This window comes from Tamandua tetradactyla, chromosome 23, assembly GCF_023851605.1.
Source record: "Tamandua tetradactyla isolate mTamTet1 chromosome 23, mTamTet1.pri, whole genome shotgun sequence".
Taxonomy (NCBI): Eukaryota; Metazoa; Chordata; class Mammalia; order Pilosa; family Myrmecophagidae; genus Tamandua; species Tamandua tetradactyla.
Window position 1 is genome coordinate 46,213,448 of NC_135349.1, and position 21,099 is coordinate 46,234,546.

At 45.5% G+C, this 21,099-nt stretch overlaps 1 protein-coding gene across 6 annotated transcripts in view; it reads right to left on the minus strand.

The window, feature by feature from the left end:
• The window catches only part of CLEC16A (C-type lectin domain containing 16A), a 285,111-nt gene that overhangs the window by 46,788 nt on the left and 217,224 nt on the right, over positions 1–21,099 (minus strand). For all 6 annotated transcript variants that reach the window (XM_077141803.1, XM_077141801.1, XM_077141802.1 and 3 more), the window contains 3 exons: positions 14,830–14,981; positions 12,448–12,652; positions 10,725–10,892 (listed from right to left, as the gene is read on the minus strand). In XM_077141803.1, coding sequence (XP_076997918.1) covers positions 10,725–10,892; positions 12,448–12,652; positions 14,830–14,981 — 525 coding nt within the window. The remainder of the gene's footprint in view (positions 1–10,724; positions 10,893–12,447; positions 12,653–14,829; positions 14,982–21,099) is intronic.

The window sequence follows — 21,099 nt, forward strand, 5'->3', positions numbered from 1 at the left end:
CCAGTGGGCAGAACTTCGAGCAGTGCACCTGGTTGTTCATTTTGCTTGGAAGGAAAACTGGCCAGAGGTGCATTTGTATACTGACTCACAGGCTGTTTCTAGTGGTTTGGCTGGATGGTCAGGGACTTGGAAAGACCATAATTGGAAAATTGGTGACAAAGAGGTCTGGGGAAGAAGCATGTGGATAGACGTTTCTGAGTGGGCTAAAAACATGAAGATATTTGTGTCCCATGTGAATGCACACCAGAGGGTGACTTCAGCAGAGGAAGATTTTAATAATCAAGTGGATAAGATGACCCATTCTGTGGATACAAGTCAGCCTCTTTCCCCAGCAACTCCGGTCATTGCCCAGTGGGTTCATGAACAAAGTGGTCATGGTGGTAGGGATGGAGGTTATGCATGGGCTCAGCAACATGGACTTCCACTCACCAAGGCTGACCTGGCTACAGCCACTGCTGAGTGCTCAATCTGCCAGCAGCAGAGACCCACACACAGCCCCCGATCTGGCACCATTCCCCGAGGTGACCAGCCAGCTACATGGTGGCAAGTTGATTATACTGGACCACTCCCTTCATGGAAGGGGCAGCAATTTGTTCTAACTGGAATAGACACATACTCTGGATATGGGTTTGCTTTCCCTGCACGCAATGCTTCTGCCAAAACTATCATCCGTGGGCTTACAGAATGCCTTATTCATTGTCATGGTATTCCGCATAGCATTGCTTCAAATCAAGGAACACACTTCACAGCAAATGAAGTGCGGGAATGGGTGCATGCTCATGGAATTCTCTGGTCTTACCATGTTCCCTATCATCCAGAAGCAGCTGGATTGATAGAACGGTGGAATGGCCTTTTGAAAACTCAATTACGGTGCCAACTAGGTGGCAAAAACTTGAAAGGCTGGGGTAATGTTCTCCAGGAAGCTGTGTATGCTCTGAATCAGTGTCCGCTGTATGTTGCTGTTTTTCCCATAGCCAGGATCCATGGGTCCAGGAACCAAGGGGTGGAAATGGGCATAGTACCACTCACTATTACCCCTAGTGATCCACTAGGAAAATTTTTGCTTCCTGTCCCTGCTACCCTGAGTTCTGCTGGTCTACAGGTTTTAGTTCCAAAATGGGGTGTGCTTCCTCCAGGAGAAACAACAATGATACCACTGAACTGGAAGTTAAGATTGCCACCTGGTCACTTTGGGCTACTTATGCCTCTGGATCAACAAGCCAAGAAGGGGATTACATTATTGTCTGGGGTAATTGACCCTATCAGAAAGAAGTAGGACTGCAACTACATAACAGAGGTAAAGAAGAGTTTTCTTGGAATATAGGAGATCCCTTAGGGCATCTATTAGTACTACCATGCCCTGTGATTAAAATCAATGGAAAACTGCAACAACACAATCCAGGCAGGACTACTAATGGCTCTGACACTTCAGGAATGAAGGTTTGGGTCACCCCACCAGGCAAAGAACCACGGCCAGCTGAAGTGCTTGCTGAGGGGAAAGGGAACATGGAATGGGTAGTGGAGGAAGGTAGTGATAAATATGAACTTCGACCACGTGATCAGTTACAAAAATGAGGACTGTAATTCTGTTTTGTTCATGTTATACTATTAAAGTTGTAAGATATCAAGTTCAAGAATGAATGTTGCCCAAGGATTTGCACCCTATTCTGGAGAGATGTAATGTGTTTCCAGTTATATGCAGGACAGTTGAGTATTGTCAGGTAAAAGAAAAAATGTGTGCTTATTTGTTTTCATTTGGAAATTAAATATGGTTTAAGGTGATATATATATATATAGGTGCCAAGTTGACAAGGGGTGGACTGTCATGGTTAGGGACACATGTCTACTTGGCTAAGTTGTGGTACCTGTTATCTGACTGGGCAAGCGCTGGCCTGTCTGTTGCAATGAGGACATTTCATAGGATTAGGTCATGATCACGTCAGCTGCATCCACAGCTGATTCCATTTGTAATCAGCCAAAGGGGAGTGTCTTCTGCAATTACTGATGCTAAATCTAATCATGGGAAGCCTTTTAAGGAGGACTCAGAGGAGACAGGTCCCATTCCTGCTTTGGCTGGTGAGCCTCTCCTGTGAAGTTCATCCAGGCCATCCATCGGAGTCGTCAGCTTTGCAGCCTGCCCTGTGGATTTTGGACTGTGCGTTCCTGTGGTCACGCGAGACACTTTTATAAATTTTATATTTGCAAGTGTTCCCTGTTGATTCTGCTTTTCTAGAGAACCCTAACTAATACAGTATTTATAAAAGGATTTTACTAAGTTACAAGTTTATAGTTCTAAGGCCATAAAAATGTTCAAACTAAGGCATCCAGAGAAAGATACCTTGACTCTTAGGAAAGGGCCGATGACATCCAGAATACCTGTCAGCTGGGAAGGCACTTGGCTGGTGTCTGCTAGTCCTTTGACTTCTGGTTTCAAACAGCTTCCCTCGGTACGTTTTCTTTCTGTATCTCCATATGTCTCTGTCTGTGTCACCTCTGAAACTTCTTCCAAAATGGTTCTCTCTTAAGGGACTCTAGGAAGTGGATTAAAACCCACCTTGGATGGCAGAAACCCATTTGCATGGAAACCACCTAATCAAAAGGTATCATCCATAATTGGGTGGGTCACATCTCCATGGAAACAACTTAATAAAAAAGATCCCACACTACAATAAGTCCTAGTCCATACAAAATTGGACTAGGAAAAAGAATATAACTTTTCTGGGATACATAACAGCCTCAAACCAGCATGCTAGTGTACAGAAATACCACTGTTCTTTTCATTTTGATCTTATATCCAGCCTGTGTACTGAATTTATTAGCTCTTGTAAATTTGTTGTGAATTTTTTAGATTTTTTCTATATAGGATCATGTCATCTAAACATAGGGAAAGTTTTACATCTCCCTTTCCAAGTTTGATGTCTTTTATTTATTTTTCTTGCCTAATTGCTCTGTTAGAACTTCCGGTACATTGTTAAGTAACTGGTGACAGCGGGCATCTTTGCCTTGTTTCTGATCTGAGGAAAGGTTTCAATTTTTCACCATTAAGTATGGTGTTAGCTGTGGGTTTTCATATAAAACCCTTTAATATCTTGATGAAATTTCCTTCTAGCCCTAGTTTTCTAAGTGCTTAAAATTCTTTTTTTTTGTCAAGAAGTGGTGCTGGATCTTGTCAAATGCCTTTTCTGTATCAACTGAGATGATCATGTGGTGTTTTCCTTTTGGTCTAATCTGCTTTCCCCATCCCCCTGTGACCACTTGAAGGCTGATCTCTGAGACAGTTGACAGAAAGCTTTGAAAGGAGCTCAAATCCTGTGGTTTTTATCCAAGCAGGATTTTGACATTACTTTTGCTTTTTGTTCATGACAGAGAAGGAAAAGACTTGTGTAAGAGATGGCCTTGCTGTGACCCTGCCCTGCTAGCCTTGTTTGGGAGTGATGCTCATGGAAGAAGATTGTCCTTGTGTACCGCTGCTTTGCAGGTTGTCTTTGATCCTTTAGGAAGTGGGATCTTGGAGCAGGAGGGCTTGTAGTGTGCAAATGGGCCTGCAGAAAGGAGTATGGGGAACATTCTGTTTGAGGCCAGGGCTACCCAGGCAAGCCCTTTTTCTAATGAGGTCTCCCCTGCCAGTCTTGACTCTAACCAACAGGGGGAAGAGAGCCAGCACGGGAAGAAGCACAGTGATCAGCAAAACCAGCTTAGAAGCAAATGGAATTTTGAGGCAGGAAGGTAGAGGAACAGATCGTAGGCTGCCTTGTGTGAGCTGTGGGGCTTTGGAGTGAGCTTCTAGTTAACATCGGGAAAGCAGGACAAGGGACAACAACTTCCAGCGTTATCAGGAGGATAAAGTTAATGCATATAAAGGGTCTGGCACAGTTAATTCTTTAGTCCATATTTCCAGAAAGAGATATGACTTTCCTGCTTGAAACATGCCTGAAACCTGGAGCTAACATGAAATTCTGCCCACTACCAGTGAGGTGTCAGGACGTCTTGGTTAGGCCTTTATTTCTAAAACCAGAAAAGCATAATTCACTTCAGATCCATCAAAGGTCAGTCAGGAATTTGGAGATGGCTGGTTCAGCCTGGGGGTGAGGGTTCAGGGTTGAAACTGGACAGACCTGAATTCAAAGCTCCACTTGTGGCATTTGGTGTGACCCTGGGCATGTCACCTGACTCCTAACCTTTTATTTCCTCACACGCAGAAAGGGAAAATAGTAAAACCTTTCTGAGGGCTGGTTGGGGAGGTCAAATGAAAATAATGCAATAAGTACTTAGCAGCTCAATAAATTTTGCTTAAAAAAATAGCTTAAGGGTCAGAATCAAGTTTCTGTAACTCACTGACCCACTGGCCCGAGTAACTAAGCAGGGAACTGGAGGCTGGGAAGAGGTTAAACATGGGGCTGGAGAGACTAGAAACTGGAGGAAGGCTGCAGATGAGGCTCTCCTTCCTGTGTGACTTCAGAAAGGGTATTTTTTTTTTGCCTTGGGGAACTGGAAAGAGAGAATTGGCTGGAGTTTTATACTCAGAAATGAGAAAAATAACAGGCCTCAAAAATTCGTTTCTGGGAAACACCACCACGAGATGACATTAACACCTAGTACATTATCCCCAGGGGAAGAAAAGTCAAAACTGATGTCTATGAATTAAACATTGATTTTTTCCCTTTTCTTGTTTGGATGTCAGTCCAAGGCCTCGTGGTCAGTTCGGCTGGCTTGGAGTACACTGTCATCTCTGCATTCTTCCTCAGTCACTCAGCTGCCAGAAGCTGGCTTTTAGAACGATGCTGCCTTTCCACAGAACTATTAAATGTTCCAGGTCAGGCAACTGATAGGGCCGGTTTATTTCCCTTTGATAAAGATAACACCATTGAAAAACACAGCATTCCCCTATTTATTTTCAGGGTATTTAAATGTTTTCCCAAGCAGAAATGGGCGAAGCTGAGACATCAGGTGAGCAGTGAAGGGATGAAGTCAGACTCTCCAACTAGTGCCCCAGGCCACCATCAACTGGTGGCCAGACCCAGCAGTGAGCAAGACAATAATGCTCCTCTATGAGGAGTTTACCAGGCTGCTGGTGAAACAAGACAGGGGACAATTCATCCAGCCCCCATCCCTCCCTTCTGCCCCCAACCTCCCACCCACTGTCATCTATCCACCTGGCCCTCGATATTTATTGAGTAGCTACTTACTGAGATGAGGCCCACCCTCAAGACAAACAAGGCCCACCCCCTTAAGTGCCTCGCATTTCAGAGGAGGACAGCGACAGTGAGGAAGAAAATAAATGAGAAAATTTCAGACAATAGTAAGGGCAATGAGGAAAATAAGAGAGCTGTCATGTGGAGAGGGACTGGGGAGAGGTAGGCAGGACATATGGGACAGCCCCTGGGGAGGCACTTGAGCAGAGTCCCGATGGTTGAGAAGGAAGCAGCCACACAGCCTTCCAGGCAGAGGAAGTGTGAGGTCAAAGGTCCTGGGAAGTGGGATGTATTAGGTCTGAGAGGTAAAGACAGAAAGCCCGTGTGGCTGAAAAGCTGGGTTAGATAATCTGAAAAGGGAACTCAGGAAGGGAGAAGAGATAGGAACTGATTCTGGAAGGGGCAGGGGCCAGATGACACAAGGCTGTGGGCCACAGAGAGGAGCTGGTTGCAGGAAGGTACCAGAGGATTTTCAGCAGGGTACAGAACAGTGAAAGGCAGACCTCTTCTTTGTCTCCGGGGCTAATAGGACTGGTGGGGGTGGCTGGGATAAACAGGGTGGGAAGAGGTCACTTGTTTGTGTGATATCACCAAGCCCCGATAAGTGAGGGTCAGTGGGTGTCAATCTCCCTGGATGCCCTGTTCAAATCCCCACAATACACCCAAGGCTGTAGAGCACTCCTGCTCAGGTAAGAATTAAGAAGGGTGCAGAGGGAGGTCTTGAGATATTCTGCCAGCCTTCCCCACCCCACTCTAGCCACTAGGTGAACACCTGCAAGTGATTGCTCATCCAGTGCAGCCTCCTGGTCAGAGGGAGGCCTCAGGAGCACGGAACCAGATGGCCCTTGGAATGGAGACTGCTGCCTCCAACACCCCAGGCTCATTTCTGGGAAACAGCTTATCCTCTGTGGTCCTCTGGTTCTCTCAGTGTTTATGTAAAGACTGCCTTTGTAGGCTACTTTTGGAGTCCCCTGGCAGGTTCTGGAAACCTCCTGTCACTGTGAGTTGATGGAACCCACCCATGAAGGGCTTCTCTCGTGCACTAAGCACTAAGCACATGAGCGCCACACCTCCAAGCCCCTGGAGCTCAGGCCAGACTGACTGGGTGGTGCAGGATCATCCCAACCCTCTCTCCTTCAGGGAGCCAAATGTTTTGGGGGAGGAGATGAAGAGAGGGGAGGGAGCCATAAACATAAAACTGGCCAATAAATAGAATTTATGAATTCTTTCTAAGCAAAATGGGAGGGGGGAAAAAAAAACCTAAAAGAAAAACACCAAAGTGGCTAGTCACCTATTAGCCTTGATTTATATTCTGCTTTGATATCTCCTTGAAGGAAACAAAAGGTATATTTTCATCAAATGTAAACGTTTATAGCTTCTAAAGGGGAGACAAATTGCTGACAATCGCCTGAGTCTCCAGATATAATCAGAAGATTTGTCATCATGGAACAAGCTCTATTAGCAGGCCCCAAGGTACGTGGCTGGTACTTGCTTTCCTCTATGTGAATTATTCCCTAGGCAGGAGCAAGGACCCGTACAGCCTGGGATATAGTAAGGGACACGGTGCAAGAGCATTCTGGAAGGTGGGAAGGAGTTTTGCTGCAGCCTCGAAGGTAAGGCTGTGCTGTGCTTGGGGTGACTGGTTCTTCCACGACCATCCAGCACCCTTCAGGCCTCCTCTTTGGCTTTGCAAACCTTGGGGTGAGGGTAAGGCAGTGACATCGAGGTGCTGCACAACCAACTCAAACCCATCTGCACCTGTCCCTCGCCCACTCCAGCCACCGATGTCAAGCAGAGGAATGCTGCTGAAAGCCTCCCGACACGCCCAAACTCTTGTGCGCCCTTGTCAAAGTGAGACGGACTAATTCCCCAGAGGGAAGTTTCTTTCTTCCTGGGGTCAGGAGAGGGATAAGGCATTGGGGAGGATCTGCTCCAAAAGTGGGCAGGGAACAAGTGTGGGCTCATCCTACATTCCACAAAGATTTGTCAAGTGCTGACAATGTGCCAGGCACAGTGCTAGGCACTGGGGAGACTGGTGGATAGGACAGAGGAGTTCCCCATGGAGAAATACCTCAACTAGACATACAAATACATCAGCTGAGGTAGAAACTGTGGAGGGTATGAGCTGTGGAGAAAATCAAACAGGCTAATGTGAACGGTGGGGAGGGAGGGGGACCTTAGCCAGCTGGCAGGGTTGGAAAAGGCCTCCCCCAGGAGATGGCAGCTTGTAGACAGGTGCTAAAGTAATTAGGAACAGCCAGCCACACAAAGACCTAGGGGAGAACATCCAATGAAAAGGCCCTGGAGTAGGAAAGAGAGCAGCAGTTCTCAAAGTGCGGTCCAGGAAACCCTTGACGAGGGTGGAGTGGAGGTGGGGATGTGCGCCAGGCTCAAAGCTATTCTCATGAAAATAAGACTTTTTGTTTTTTTGGCCTTTGACATTCATTCTCTCATGAGTGTACAGAGGATTTTCTGGAGGCCACAGTGCAACAGACTGACTACAGGTGAGGCAGATTAGAGAAGACGTATTAATCTGGACATTAACAAGATTTGCAAAACTATGAAAAATTATTATTTTTTGGTTTTAGAAAGCAAAGTTACTTTTCATAAAACTATGTCATTTATGTTAACATTTAGTAGGCTTATCACTATTTTAAAATAGATAAGTAAATCCATCACTCAGTATCAATTTCTAGTATCATAAATATCGATACAGTCCCCATAAACTCAATCTCTTTGGGTTTCTGAGTACTTTTTAACAAGTGTAAAGGGGTCCTGAGGCCAATAGTTTGAGCAGTGCTGACTCAGGAGAGTGGCAGGGGGCTGGTGTAGAAGGGGTGCGTGGGACATGGGAGGAGCTGCATTTGAGAGGTCAGCTGGCCCAGGACCCACAGCACTCAGAGGTCAGAAGGAGAGATTGGGCTTTTATCCTAAGTGCAACGGGAAGCTACTGGAGGGCTGAAGGCAGGGCCATGGCTTGCATTTTAGAGAGACTGCTGTGGCTAGCTAGAAGGGAGAGGGATGTAGAGACTGGAGGGTAGAGAACTGAGCTACATTGATCTCCATGGGAGGTGCTGGTGTCAGGGAGGGGGAGTGGGCTAGTGGGTGTGGGTAGGGGTAGAGGGGAGGTAATGAAGACTCCAAGAAGTTTGCTTAAGCACTGAGTAGCAGTGGGACCAACCATGAGACAAGAGGGGTGAGGTGGAAGAGGAGCACCATAGGGGTACAGTGGACAAGACAGCTATTGCCCCTACCCCCTCAGCTTCCCTGGCTCTCTCTGATTGATGCTAAGGCTTGGTGATTTCATCTGCTCTTTGGGTTACATCATCAAACCATTTGGGTTACATCCTCAAGCCAAGGCAGGAGGTGAGCGAGGTCTCTCCACACAAGTGCAGTCGCACTGAGGGGCACATATGAGAGGCATCACCTCCTTCCCATACCTGAGGAGCACTTCCTAGGTGCAGTCGGGGGAAAGACACAGCAGAAGGTTGGACAGCCTCCTCTGGATGCTACCTTTGACTGAGCACACAGGCCTGACCTGGGACCAGCAACCCTGGGATATGGCCTGACCCAGGACTAGTAACAGGACACAGGCCAGGAAGGCCCAGACTCCTGCAGACCGGGCATGTCCCCCACAGCTGATGATCTCACACCTCCCCAGAAAGCTCAGGCAGGGTGGGAGAAGTAAGCAATAAGTCACCATAAAGCACTCTGCCAGCAGAAAAATGATTATGCAGATGCAGAAGAATGCGACACCTGGTTCTATCTATTTATTTACACCCTCATCCTGTTCCAAAAAGGACTAGAGCAGAAAAAAAGGCTTGGGCTTTTCTCTTAAACCAGTAAGTTCCCGGGCTGAAATGAGCCTCAATGACCCTGAAGAAATGATCTCTTACCAGGCCAGGCTGCTTTTAGTTAATCTAGACTTGCGGTCATAATTTACATTCATTCAGCAACCATCTCTATAGCACATGGAGCGCCCTAGACAACCATCCTGACGAACACAGGCAACAATCAATCTCAGTGCCTAAGACTGGTTTTAAGGATGAAAACGGTAACGACCTGTGGGTGGCAGAACAGGGGCCCTTGTTTCTAGAGTGCAGGCTGGGGCTCCATATATCAAGACAGAAAAACACTTCCTCCTTGATGGAGCAGATCGGCCGCTAGGACACCACCCCACAGAAACGCAAGATTGTCACGCGAGGCAAAGGTACCCCGAGGATGTTCATGGCAACACGGTAACAGCAAAACACAGGAAATGACCCACATGTTCGTCAATATAAAGTGATTATCAAAGAGGTTTTGGGCCCTTAATACAATAAAATACTATCAACTGTTAATGCCGGTGAAGTCGATTTATACTGCTCGTGGGTCACTCTGATTCATGGCTAAGTGAGGAAAGGCAAGGCGCAGAATCACTTACAGGGTTATCATCCCATGTGCAAAGACAAACCAGCACTACACATACACGGCACACAAATGAACAAATCTGGAAGGACACACAAGATATTGTTCACAGCGGTTACTTCTGGGGCAAAGTTGGGAGAGACTTATTTTTCACTTCGGGTCTTGTACGGATTTTTAAAAATCATATGCCTTTTATGTCTGTAGTAGAAATATTTTGAAACTGAATTAATCAAATCAAAGGCTGAAAATAAAATCACGTGTGTGTAGGGAAACAAGGACCGCGATTTGGGGTGAGTTCTTATGGTTGTACTTTGTTCTTGAGTCAATAACTGCTTTTGAAAACATTTTGCAACACTTGTAATTTAAGTTCAGAAGCACAAAGTGTGGTGAGGTTAGGTAGTAGGGGAGAGCTCCGCCAGTTTTCGGAAGTTGGAAATCAAGACAAATGTTTTCTTTCGAGGGATTGGGTGCATATGGATTTACTTAAAGCAGCCGTGTCAGGACAGAAAGGCGGGAGCTCATTTTTCTGTTGGAGAAGCAGTGCTTTCTGCTCTGCCAAGTTGACCTTGAACTTTCTATTTATGTTTCTCTTTTGGGGGAAGGGGAGGAGGAGGCGGGGCTAGACCTGAGTTCTGGTGAAAGTGGGAAGAGAGGCTCCCCGAGGGGGTAGGCAAGAGCCGCTTTGTGGGCAGTGCTGCCTTCTCTCAAGTCTCACTTCTTCAGGGTAGAACAGGAACCCCACACACTATCTCCTTCTTGTCATCTTACACGGAGAAGGAAATTACTCCCCCACAAGCCAGTTACTAATAATCTGAGTGTTTCCAAGAAATTTCCAAGAAACTTCTGAGTCTTAATTCTGAGAAGTCTTTCCACACCCCCAACACATCTCTGGAAAACTAAACCAAGGCAGCAGAACACCACGCGAATGCCAAGATTTAGTTCTGGGGCTGGGGTTTCATCTTGTGCAACACCTTGGTGAATTCTAAGAAGCTGGTGCTTTGATCTGACTGGATTTCTGAGAGAGGAAGGGCACCATACGCAGACTGGACAGAGACAAAGCCCTCTGTGCCCTCCCACCGCCCACCCCCAAGAGGGGCTAAAGTGGGGCAGGACGGGCCGGCCTACCTGGCACCTTGTCCACGGATGCGAAGACGGAGCGCTGCACCGTGGGGTCACTGCTGCCCCGGCGGCTCTGGTCATAGAAGCGGAAGGGCATGTGCTGGGTGGAGGCAGAGGAGCCAAGTCCAAATCCCAGGACTTCAGTTGTCGGCTGGATTGGGAGGTCCAGGAGGGCTACATCCAAACAACACCGCGATTCATTCTCAGTGCCGTGTGTGCGTGCGTGTGTGTGTGTGTGTGTGTGTGTGCAGGTGGCAAGACCTGATGTGAGTAGGCCATAACCAGAGTTGCTGCAGCCCCTGCCAGGTACATGCCAGGGAGCTGGCAAGTGGGGAGCTGGCAAGCAGGGAGCAGACAGTGTTTGCCGGGGAGCTCCACACAGCATCAATGACCCTGCCTGAGGCTCAGCACACAATTGGGAGTCTTGAGAGGCATTCGGGCCAAGGGGGAAACCAAGGATCAAGGGGGGCCAGGACTGGTCTCGAATGCAAGGGATGATGGATCAGTTTCCCCTTGGAGGCATGGCTTCCAAATGTAAAAGTTTTAACTTCCGGTACAGTTTCAGACCCCAAAGCAATGGGGCCGATTCTGCCCTGAGAGTTTAATACATGCCTAGGGAGCAGTTTGCAAAAGTTTGTGAATGCATGTCAGCATGTACCTGTGTATTTATGCATGTTTATTGGTCACAGTTGCCATCTTCCCTTCCATAAACAAATCATATGATATATCAATTTGGTGGGGCTTTTAAAAATCAATTTAAGAAATACTCAAGGCGTTAGTTTTAACAGCCACTTTACAGCATAATTCTCAATTTTCAAATGAAATATTTAGCCTTCATGCCAGCTATGAGAAATTGCTTTGCATTAAAAAAAAACCGTCTGAAAATAAATCTTAGAAGAAAGGACCAAATGATTTAAGTCACTTTGCACATTACAAAATGCTTCTGTAATGATTTTGTGGGCCAAGTTTCAGCTAGATGAAAAATAAGATGAGGAGGCCTCTGTGGGATGCAGCCTGGCTCAAGTGAGCGAGGACCAGGTGACTAAATGGACTCCGTGAGAAAGCCTCCTTCCCCGCAGCAGGCTGAAAATCCTCCCAGCAATCCCACAAGACTGACCAGTAGGGTTGAGCTGGAAGGCTCTAGCTATCTTGAGAAAGGCTGTGTATAATTTTAGGAGATGACAGAATGCCCTTTCCTCAGGGAGACTGCCTTGCCTTCCACCCCAATAAAGGGAATGCCTTCATGTCAGTGTCCTTTCCTTCAAAGAAAGCTTGGGCCTTCCTAACACTGGACAGTGCTTGGTTTCCTCACCAATTTGCTCTGACCCTGTGAAATGTGAGATGGCTCTGAATGCAGTCAGCTGGTCACACAGCCAGCTGACCGACCATCAGGGGAGCTGGGAAGGAAGCGGAGGAAGAGTATGAGAAGACAGTGCTAGTTTTGGGCAAGGCACTGCATCTCGGTTTGGAGCGCAACAATAGTTAACCCTACCTAAAAGCTCACTCTTCTCTTTCTCTTCCATGCAGCCCTGAAGACTCTCTAGAAATCAAGCACTTAGAAAGTTGGGAATTCTAAACGGACTCTCCATATCTCTTACTCAGACACAATCAGTCCTCTTCTAGAGGAGCTAAGTGGGTTCTCAAGGTCAGTATAAAAGTTTTTTCTCAAGGGCGTGCCAGCAGTACTCTGGTAGCTGTGTCTACTCCCAAGGGCCCAGAAGACACTCACCAGCTATTCTCTGCATCTTCATCCGCCTGGCCTGGATGCGGCCCTTAGCCAGGCGCTGCTTGGCAATGATGCAGCGGATATGGTCTGAGAAGACAAAGGTGGCCTGGAGGATGGGGAAGGGCTTGGAGTGGGGGCTGGATGCGGGCTTGTGGATGGTGATATTCAGGGCACGGCTGTCATCCTCTACACCAGTCACCTGCATGTCCTGTAGAGTGAGGAGGCAAAAGCAAGGGTGTTCATAGGCTCAGAGTTGGTGGGATCCATGTCTCATCCATTATCAGCCTCCCTCAACACCCAGTAGCAGCAGTCAATGCAGGTCAGGCCTAGGAGGAGAGGACAGGGTGGGAAGCCAGCCCACTCAAAAGGAGCTGATGCTGAAGCGCTGGCTGGTACCCATGCCCATGTCACTATTTTCCCCACCTCCTCTAGAATTACTGGCTTTATGAGAAGAGTCAGTTGGTGAATAAAAAGGTACACCAGTGTTTTCCAGGGGGCAGAATCCACGGGTAACTCAACAGTCAAGCTCCAACTCTTTTGAGAAATGAGAAGGAATGAACTCAGATTCCTATCACCACCTGGCCTCCCTTAGACAGTCACCCATCTACGAACCAATTCTTTCTTTGTTCCTCCTCAGAAGAGAACATTGTTGACAGTCATTTGTATGTCAGAAAAATTTCTGGTCCTAACGGATTCTGAGAGAAAACTAACCCCAAGAAAAGGACAGGGAGGGCCATTGAACAGAAATGAATCTGAAGAAAGCTACCTTTGAGAGGTGAAAAAGAAACTAACAAGTAGCAAGGGTAAAAAGGGAAAATCCAATATAAAACCTCAAAATTGACCCTCTGTAAAGAATCAACTTTCCACAAAAGTTTATGAAATAGAAGCTAGACATAAAAATCAGAAATGCTAGAGGAGGTGGGAAAAATGTGACAAAGGCTCATGAAGTAAGATGGCTTCTGTTCTAGGCATTAGATCTGGCCCAGGCTCTTTAGAAATAATACCTGCATTGAAACGTTGCAGTAAGTGTTAGATGAGACATCACATATTTAAAGCAGAGTGGCACGTAGCAACGACTGATAAATAGTAGTTACTGGAAAACGACCAAAGGGGAAAAAAGGTTTATGTGGCTTTCATTGTCTGATAGGGGACACATATTAATCCTTCAGGGGATCAAAACACATTCCTGACACTAAATTCTAAGGGAAATTGATGACAAGCCTGGATAAATATGAAGCACTAAGTCACCTAATGGACAGTGTCTTCCATGGCACTCTGTTTTTAAAGGAAAGCTTCTTCCTATAGTTGTTTTACACATCTTCTGTAAAAGACATTTTTAAAATGGCAAGTAAAGTCCCGGAAAAGAGAGGCTGGGGGAAAGGCTACAATAGCATCTTCAGCTATGTGAGTAGTTCTTGCCAGCTGGTCATGTTACAGAGGAGCAGATATAGGTTGGCATGAGCCAGACCTTTCAGACACCAGAACTGCTCCTCAAGGAGATGGACTGCCTTGAAATACAGCAGGCCTCAGGCCTGGAAGTGTGCACTAGACATTCAGGAACTGGGGTATGATGGGGGATGTGACCTGGAAGGCCATCTAAAATCATTAAATCGATGAGCCAGCATCAGTACACCAATCATCCTGACCAACATTAAGAACTCCAACCCTCCACCTTGGAGTTTGGTGATTTAGAGCCGAAGCCTGCTGGAGACAGGGTGAGGAAAAGGGAATGCTCATAAGATTTTAGAGCTAACAATCGTTTCACAGAGGATCAGCAGGATCTATTAAAATAGGCATACCCCAGCTCCTTGGTATCTGCCTTAGGAGAAACTCTTGCACAAGTACGTCAGGAGGCAAGAAGGATTCTGTTCATAGTAGCACCATTTGTAAAGGTAAAGACTGGAAACAACCACCAGCTAAATATGCTTTGGTCTAGTTATGCAGCAGGTGAAAGAATACCAGTAGGTCTATGCATACTAGCATGGTTAGCTCCCAAGACATATTATTGAGTGAAAAAAAACAAAGTTTAGAACATGTTCAATGTGACACCATTTAATTAAATACATGTGCACACAAAGGCTCAAGTACATGTATATAATTAAAAAAATAAGTACATGTAATTATATTTATATACATATGTATTGAGGAAAGATCTGGAGAGAACAAAGTGATAACGCAAGTTTTCTCTTGGGGAGAAGCGAGGCATAAGGATCAAGAATTTTGGCCAATGAGAATTTAGCTGTCTGCAACATTTCAACTTTTTTCAAGGAGAACTGGTTCATGTAATCCTTTTGCTGTTAAAAATAATTTAAAATGAGAATTATTTTGGTGTGTGTATTTATATGGTCAACCAAGAAGAGTTCCTGCTGTTCTTGGTCAACTCACCTGTAGGAGGCCTGCAAATTTGACCACACCCCAACCAAGCCTGGTCACATCGGGCTCCACCAAACTCATCTGGTAAATGTCGACGGCTAGGAACCGCTGGACCATGCCGCCATCCTTGGTGATCACTGTGCAGGCGATCAAGTCACTGTTATCTAGAAGGATGGAGAAAGAGAATGGTGAGGTGGACTTGGACTGCCCAGCATAGGGTGGACATCCCCAAGCAGACTCTTGTTTTGACAGTAGCTGAGCTTGGGGGTTGAGCCAGCCTTGCAGTCACAAGACCTGTTCCAAGTCCCCACTCTGCCAGTTCCCCTGGGCATGCCGCTTAACCTCTCTGGGCCCAGATACCTCATCTGAAAACTGGGGGTGATGCCTGCCCTCCTCAAAGCACCATTTGGGAGGGTGAACTGCTATAGCATACATAAAGCATTAGTACAATGTTTACTTAATATTGGGTACTCAAATCATAGCTGAAAAATAAACAAACTAAGAACCCTACCATACGGAGAGCGGTTTACAGTTGTGAAGCTGTTGGCCTAAATTTAGTGAAGACTGGAAAACAACAGTCTCTGTCCAGATACAGAATCACCAACCCTCCCAACACTGCACAGAACTCTGCCCTAGAAGGTATGTGATTATGGGAAAGACACTTCATCCCTGCGAGCCAGGCTTTTCCTATCTGTAAAATGGAATCATGTCCCCAGTCTTGAGACATTTGGTGCATTAAATAAGAACAGTCCGGTGAAGCATTTAGTGTGGGGTGATACCTGGAGTTAATCCTCAGCAAACGTCAGGTCTTTTCTATTCAAAGTTATCTCAAACCTGATGTCTAATTTAGTAATTGTCCTTGAAGTGACCAGAGTAACACAGGTTCATTCGAACTAGAATTGAAGTGAGTTTCTCCCAGTAGACTGCTCCACCCCAGGTGTTTTAAAAGAAACAGCCCAACCGGGAAACAACCCAAATTCCCTAAATAGGGGAAATCTTTATTTTTTCCCCATCAGATGGAAAAACTTATACCCATTTAAAAATTATGTTTAACCAAACTGCTAACAGTGGTTACCTTTGAGAGGGAAGTGAGATGTGGGAGTAGGGTGGGGTGGGGCAGAATTCACAGGAGAACTTTCACTTTTTGCTCTATGTATCACTGTCTTGTTCTAAATTATTTTTATATGAGAAGTATTTAAGATGTGCTTTTAAGTACACATAAAAACCCAAATTAAAAAAATCATATTGATAAATAATTGCAAAGACTTAAGAAAACACGTTAAAATTTTAAGTGAAAAAGTAGACAAAATCTTTATTACTACAGTCTTGATATGTTAAAAAAAAATAAAAGAGACAGGCTTGTTACAAAGAAACATAATGCTGGGCAATATACCAAAACATTAACAGAGGTCTCTGAATAGAAGAATGATAGGTGGGTCTTACATTCTTCACCCAATACTGAAAACATCTTCTTCAATGAAGATCTTTTACTTATTTATTTATTTTTGCATGGGCAGGCACCGGGAACTGAACCCAGGTCTCCAGCATGGCAGGCAAGAATTCTGCCACTCAGCCACCATCACACTGCCCTTCTTTTTTATTTATTTTTTATCATTTATTCATTTATTTATTTTTACTTAATTTTAAAGCAGGAAAAAACCCCACAAAGTCAAACCTTTACAAACCGTAAAAATCTGCCTGCTGCCTTCCCTCCTCCCCTCCTCCTTTTCTTTTTCCCTTCCTCTCTTCCTCTCTTTTAAGCAGGGCAACTCCACCTCCTCCTCTCCCCACAGCCACACCGCGAGTGCCTCTGAGGCTTCGCCTTGGGGAAGCCAGCACAGCCATGCTCCGGGACAGTGGGCTTGTTGGCAGGCGACAGCCTCCTTCTTAGAGCCCAGTGGCTTTGGGGGCTTCAGGGGAAAAAAAAAAACGACACACCACCTCCACCACAAAGAAAAAAAAAAGGAAGGAGAAAAAAACCCAAAGCGAAACAACATTCAGAGATGTAACTGAGACAACAAAGTCCTACGAGAACACGGTGAAAGATTTCATAACAAAACTCAAAAAAGCAACTGTCGCCCAGCGAGGCAGGGCCACTCTCAGGGTGATGGCCTCCAGAAGCTGTGGGGGCAGTTAAGGAGAACTAAAGTGGGCTTCTATTGACTTAAGGGATCAAGGAAGTGCTGGTTTTGTGTGACCGTTTGGGGGTCATCCAGGTATTATCTGGGTGGATGGTGAATTCCTTCCTCTCACCTTGGCCTTTGGCTGCACCACATGCTCTGTGGACTTCCTGTCTGCTGCCTGGGAGGGGATGGGCTAACTGGTCACTGTGGGATCATCATTGAGTCTTGGACAGAGGGGGAAAGCAGAGAGAGTTACTTAATGGAACTCAATTTTGTCCACACTCTAAGTCTTCCACCTGCTGCCCTCATGCACATACTCATCCATTCACTCACTCCTTTCTGCACTCATTCACTCATACATCCATTCACTCTCTCATACACCCATTCATTCACACACTCATTCATCCCTTCATATACTCATTCATTCACACATCCATTCACTCACTCACACACCCATTCACTCACTAATTCACTCACACACTCATTTGCTCACATCCATTCACTCAATTGCTCAATCATTCACACACTCTGGAATTTCTGAGAGCCAACTGAGGAGTAGGCATGGAGCCAGGCAGTGGTTCTACATTGACAAAGGCAAACCCAGCCACTTCCCTCATGAAGCTTACATTCTAGTGAGGCAAACGGATAAAGCCCTCCAGCCAAACACTGCGAAAATTGCTGCAAGGTGTGATCCCTGCTACAAAGGAGCAAACCAGGGCTAAGGCAGAAGATTCTGGGGTAGGCCAAGGGCCTGCTTAAGGAAAAAGCAGCAGGGAATGCCTCCTGAAGAGGCCGTTTACCTAGGCCCTCAAGGGGTGGAAGGGGCCAAGCAAGGCCAGGAACCAGGAGAGCACTGCAGGTACGAAGATCAGCAAGCACCAAGGTGGGCAAGAGCTCAGTGTCCTGGCTATGGTGGCAGGGCAGGGAGTGAGGCCAAACCAGCTGGCCTTGCAGTGGCCACGGCGAGGAGGGTGGATTTCAGGCTGAATCTGATAGAGCCACGCCAGGTGCGGAGGTACCGCTGGAATAAAGCACATGGGAAGGACTCTAGCAGGCAGCTGCTGCATGTTTGGTGGCCTCATGAGCCTCAGGGAATGATCTGTGACTGGGAGAGGCCAGTGTTGGTGACAGGTGACATGAGGCTTCCTGGTCATCCGCACATTGTGCTTCCCAGATCTCACTGTCTGTCAGAATCTCTGTCATCCCCCACCTCTCCCTGACACACACACATCAACTTCCTTCCAAAAGGAGTGGGGCCTAGTACTCTATCTTATGCATGATTTTTCTGTAATTCTAGAATTTCTATAATATATCTCTTTTTTTTTTTGCATTGGGTAGGCACCGGGAATCAAACCCAGGCCTCTGGCATGGCAGGAGAGGACTCTGCCTGCTGAGCCACCATGGCCTGCCCTATAATAAAATTTTTAAGTTATCAGAAGATGATATAGGAGAATATCTGTATGGGGCAGCGAAGGGTTTTTTACAAAAAAAAAGAATATAAATATTATATAATATTAAATATTATATAAATATAAGACAGACTACTACATCAAAATGAAACCTGCACTCGTATATAAGAAATGACTTTGTAAACAGACAGACCAGGGAAAATATTTGCAAAATATCTCCGAGATGCAAAAGGTGAATAAAACAGTAAACGTGAAGGATTCTCACAGGCATCATGCACAGGTGAGAGAACGGGGACAGCCAGTAGATGCACGCCAATGTGCTTGCCCTTACAAGGAATAGGGAAACAAATTAAAACAAGATACCATCTTCAAACCATTAGACTGGCAAAAATGAAAAGTTCTGATAATATCAGGTGTTGGCGAGGATGTAGAGAAACTGGCATTCTCACAAATGGCTATGAGGAGAATACACTGATATATAACTACTTTGAAGAACACATTAGCATTATTTATTAAAACTGAAAGTTTCACACCCTATAATCAGGCAAGTGTTACGTTCCCATGAAAAACACACACACGTGGGCCAAGAGACTCATAGAAGGGTGCTAACAACAGCATTTGGGTTTATAACAACCCAAATGTCCAGCAACAAAGGGAAGCCCAAATGAAATGTGCACACTTATTCAATGCAAAACCCTGTAGGGATGAGTGAAGTAAATTGGAAATTGAACAATGAGTGAAGAAATGAATTAGAGTTCTAGATATTTCAACACCGTTAAGTCTCAAGAACAAAAATAAAATGTAAGCTGCAGCATGACACATAAACATAACACATTTCATGTAAAATTAAACCACACAAAATGATACTATTTATCTTCTATAGGTTCAAGCATGTACATGTAAAAGAAAAATAAAGAAAAAAATCTGGTAGGATGCACAATGATGATCTCTTTGGAGGGAAGGGGGTGGGTCTGAGGTAGGATGGGGATCAAGGTGATTTTAGTTTTTATGTGATGTGCTGATTTTCCAAAGGAAAACAGATATGCTATTTGGGTACTTAAAACCAAATTAAAAAAAATCTTTCTCCACACTCTTACAGAAAGGGTCTTGGCTATCTGGAACCCTGCCAGGGTTGAGCAGCACATGCCTAGTTGGGACGGCATCAAACAATCACCGTGAACTGGGTGATGGTGAGAAGCCAAGAGCTGCCAGCAGCACCACTCAGTGCACAGGCAGGGACGGTTTCCCAAGTGGCCAAATGCGAGCAGAACATCTCTGGCACCCAGTTCAACATGCACACACAGACACACACACAGTCTGACCACTCACTCAGGACCAGGAGTGCTAGTGAGAGGAATGAACTCAGGGTCTGGCAGGGAAACTCGGGATCCCCTTAGGAGAGCTGGCCCCAGGAACGTCTTGCAGTGCGCAGAGATTCTCTGCTCTGGAAAGGAAGCAGGCTGCTTGGGCAGAATAGGTGGGACAACAGAGTGCTTGTTCCATCACACCCCAAGACCTGGAAGGCATGGCGTGTCTTGCAGCAGAACCTAACCCCAGAAAAAGGTGACTTTTTCCTCTAACTCCTACACACTGCCTTTTATTTATTGAGGAGCAGAAGGCTATTTTGAGCAAAAAATATTAAGTTTATTGACTTCATTCACATAATTCCTACTTTAAAAGGTACAAAACTGTTTGCAGTGGACAACAAGTCCCACTAAATCCCTCCCCAGAGATAACCACTGTAACAAGTCCTTGCCATGTGCCCCGTATGCATTTCCAACTGTATGATGTGGCTGTACTCTCTCCACCTTTTCTTTCTTCTCTATACACCCTTGTCTGATATTGTGCTGTGTTCACTGTATGTTGGAGATTGAATCACACCCTCCACAAAAGACATATTCAAGTCTTACTCTGTGTTCTTGTGGGTTTGAACCTATTTGTAAGTTTGAACCCATTTGTAAGAAAGATCTTTGAAGATATAATTAGTAAAGGCATGGCCAAACTGAATAAGAATGGGCCTTAATCTATATGGCTGAAATACTTATAATAAACAAAGGAAATTGGATGTGGCAATAGAAGCCAGGAGTCAGAAGAAACCAGAGGAACAGACAGAAGGAGAGCTGGTCATGTGACAGAAGATTGCCGGAATGCTACTGCCTTCGGGAGAAAGCCACCTCTGCCAATACTTGATGTTGGACTTTGAGCCTCCAAAACCAGGAGACAGTCACTTCCTGTTATTGAAGCCAATCCAGTGTGGAATCTGTCATAGCAGCTGGGCAAACTGAGGCAGCATGTAACTTAGTAATGTGCCCGCACATTGAGACCCTCCTCATTCTTTTTCATAGCTGCTTTCTGTTCCAGTGTATGGGAGACTGCAACTGATTTAACAGCTCCCTGACTGATGGGACAGTCAGGCTGTTTCTAAACTTTTGCTACAACAGACAGGGAACATCTTGAGCAAATCTATAGTAGCAAGGTAGAACTTGTACTTAATTTTTTTCTTTAAAGCACTCACTTCTTTAAAACCAAAATAAATTTATTTAAGAAGGAAATTTCACATAATTACCATGAATGGGAATTATTTCTAATAAAAAGGTATATACAAAAGTAGATTAAAGAAAAAAAGACTATTTTAATTATGATTATAGCTTGAAGTCTGCTCTTTTTGTTAAAAAGAGTTAAAGAGGGTCTGATATAAACCAGCACTAACTGGAAACTCTCTTCTTGGTGTGACAAAGAGATACAAAGGG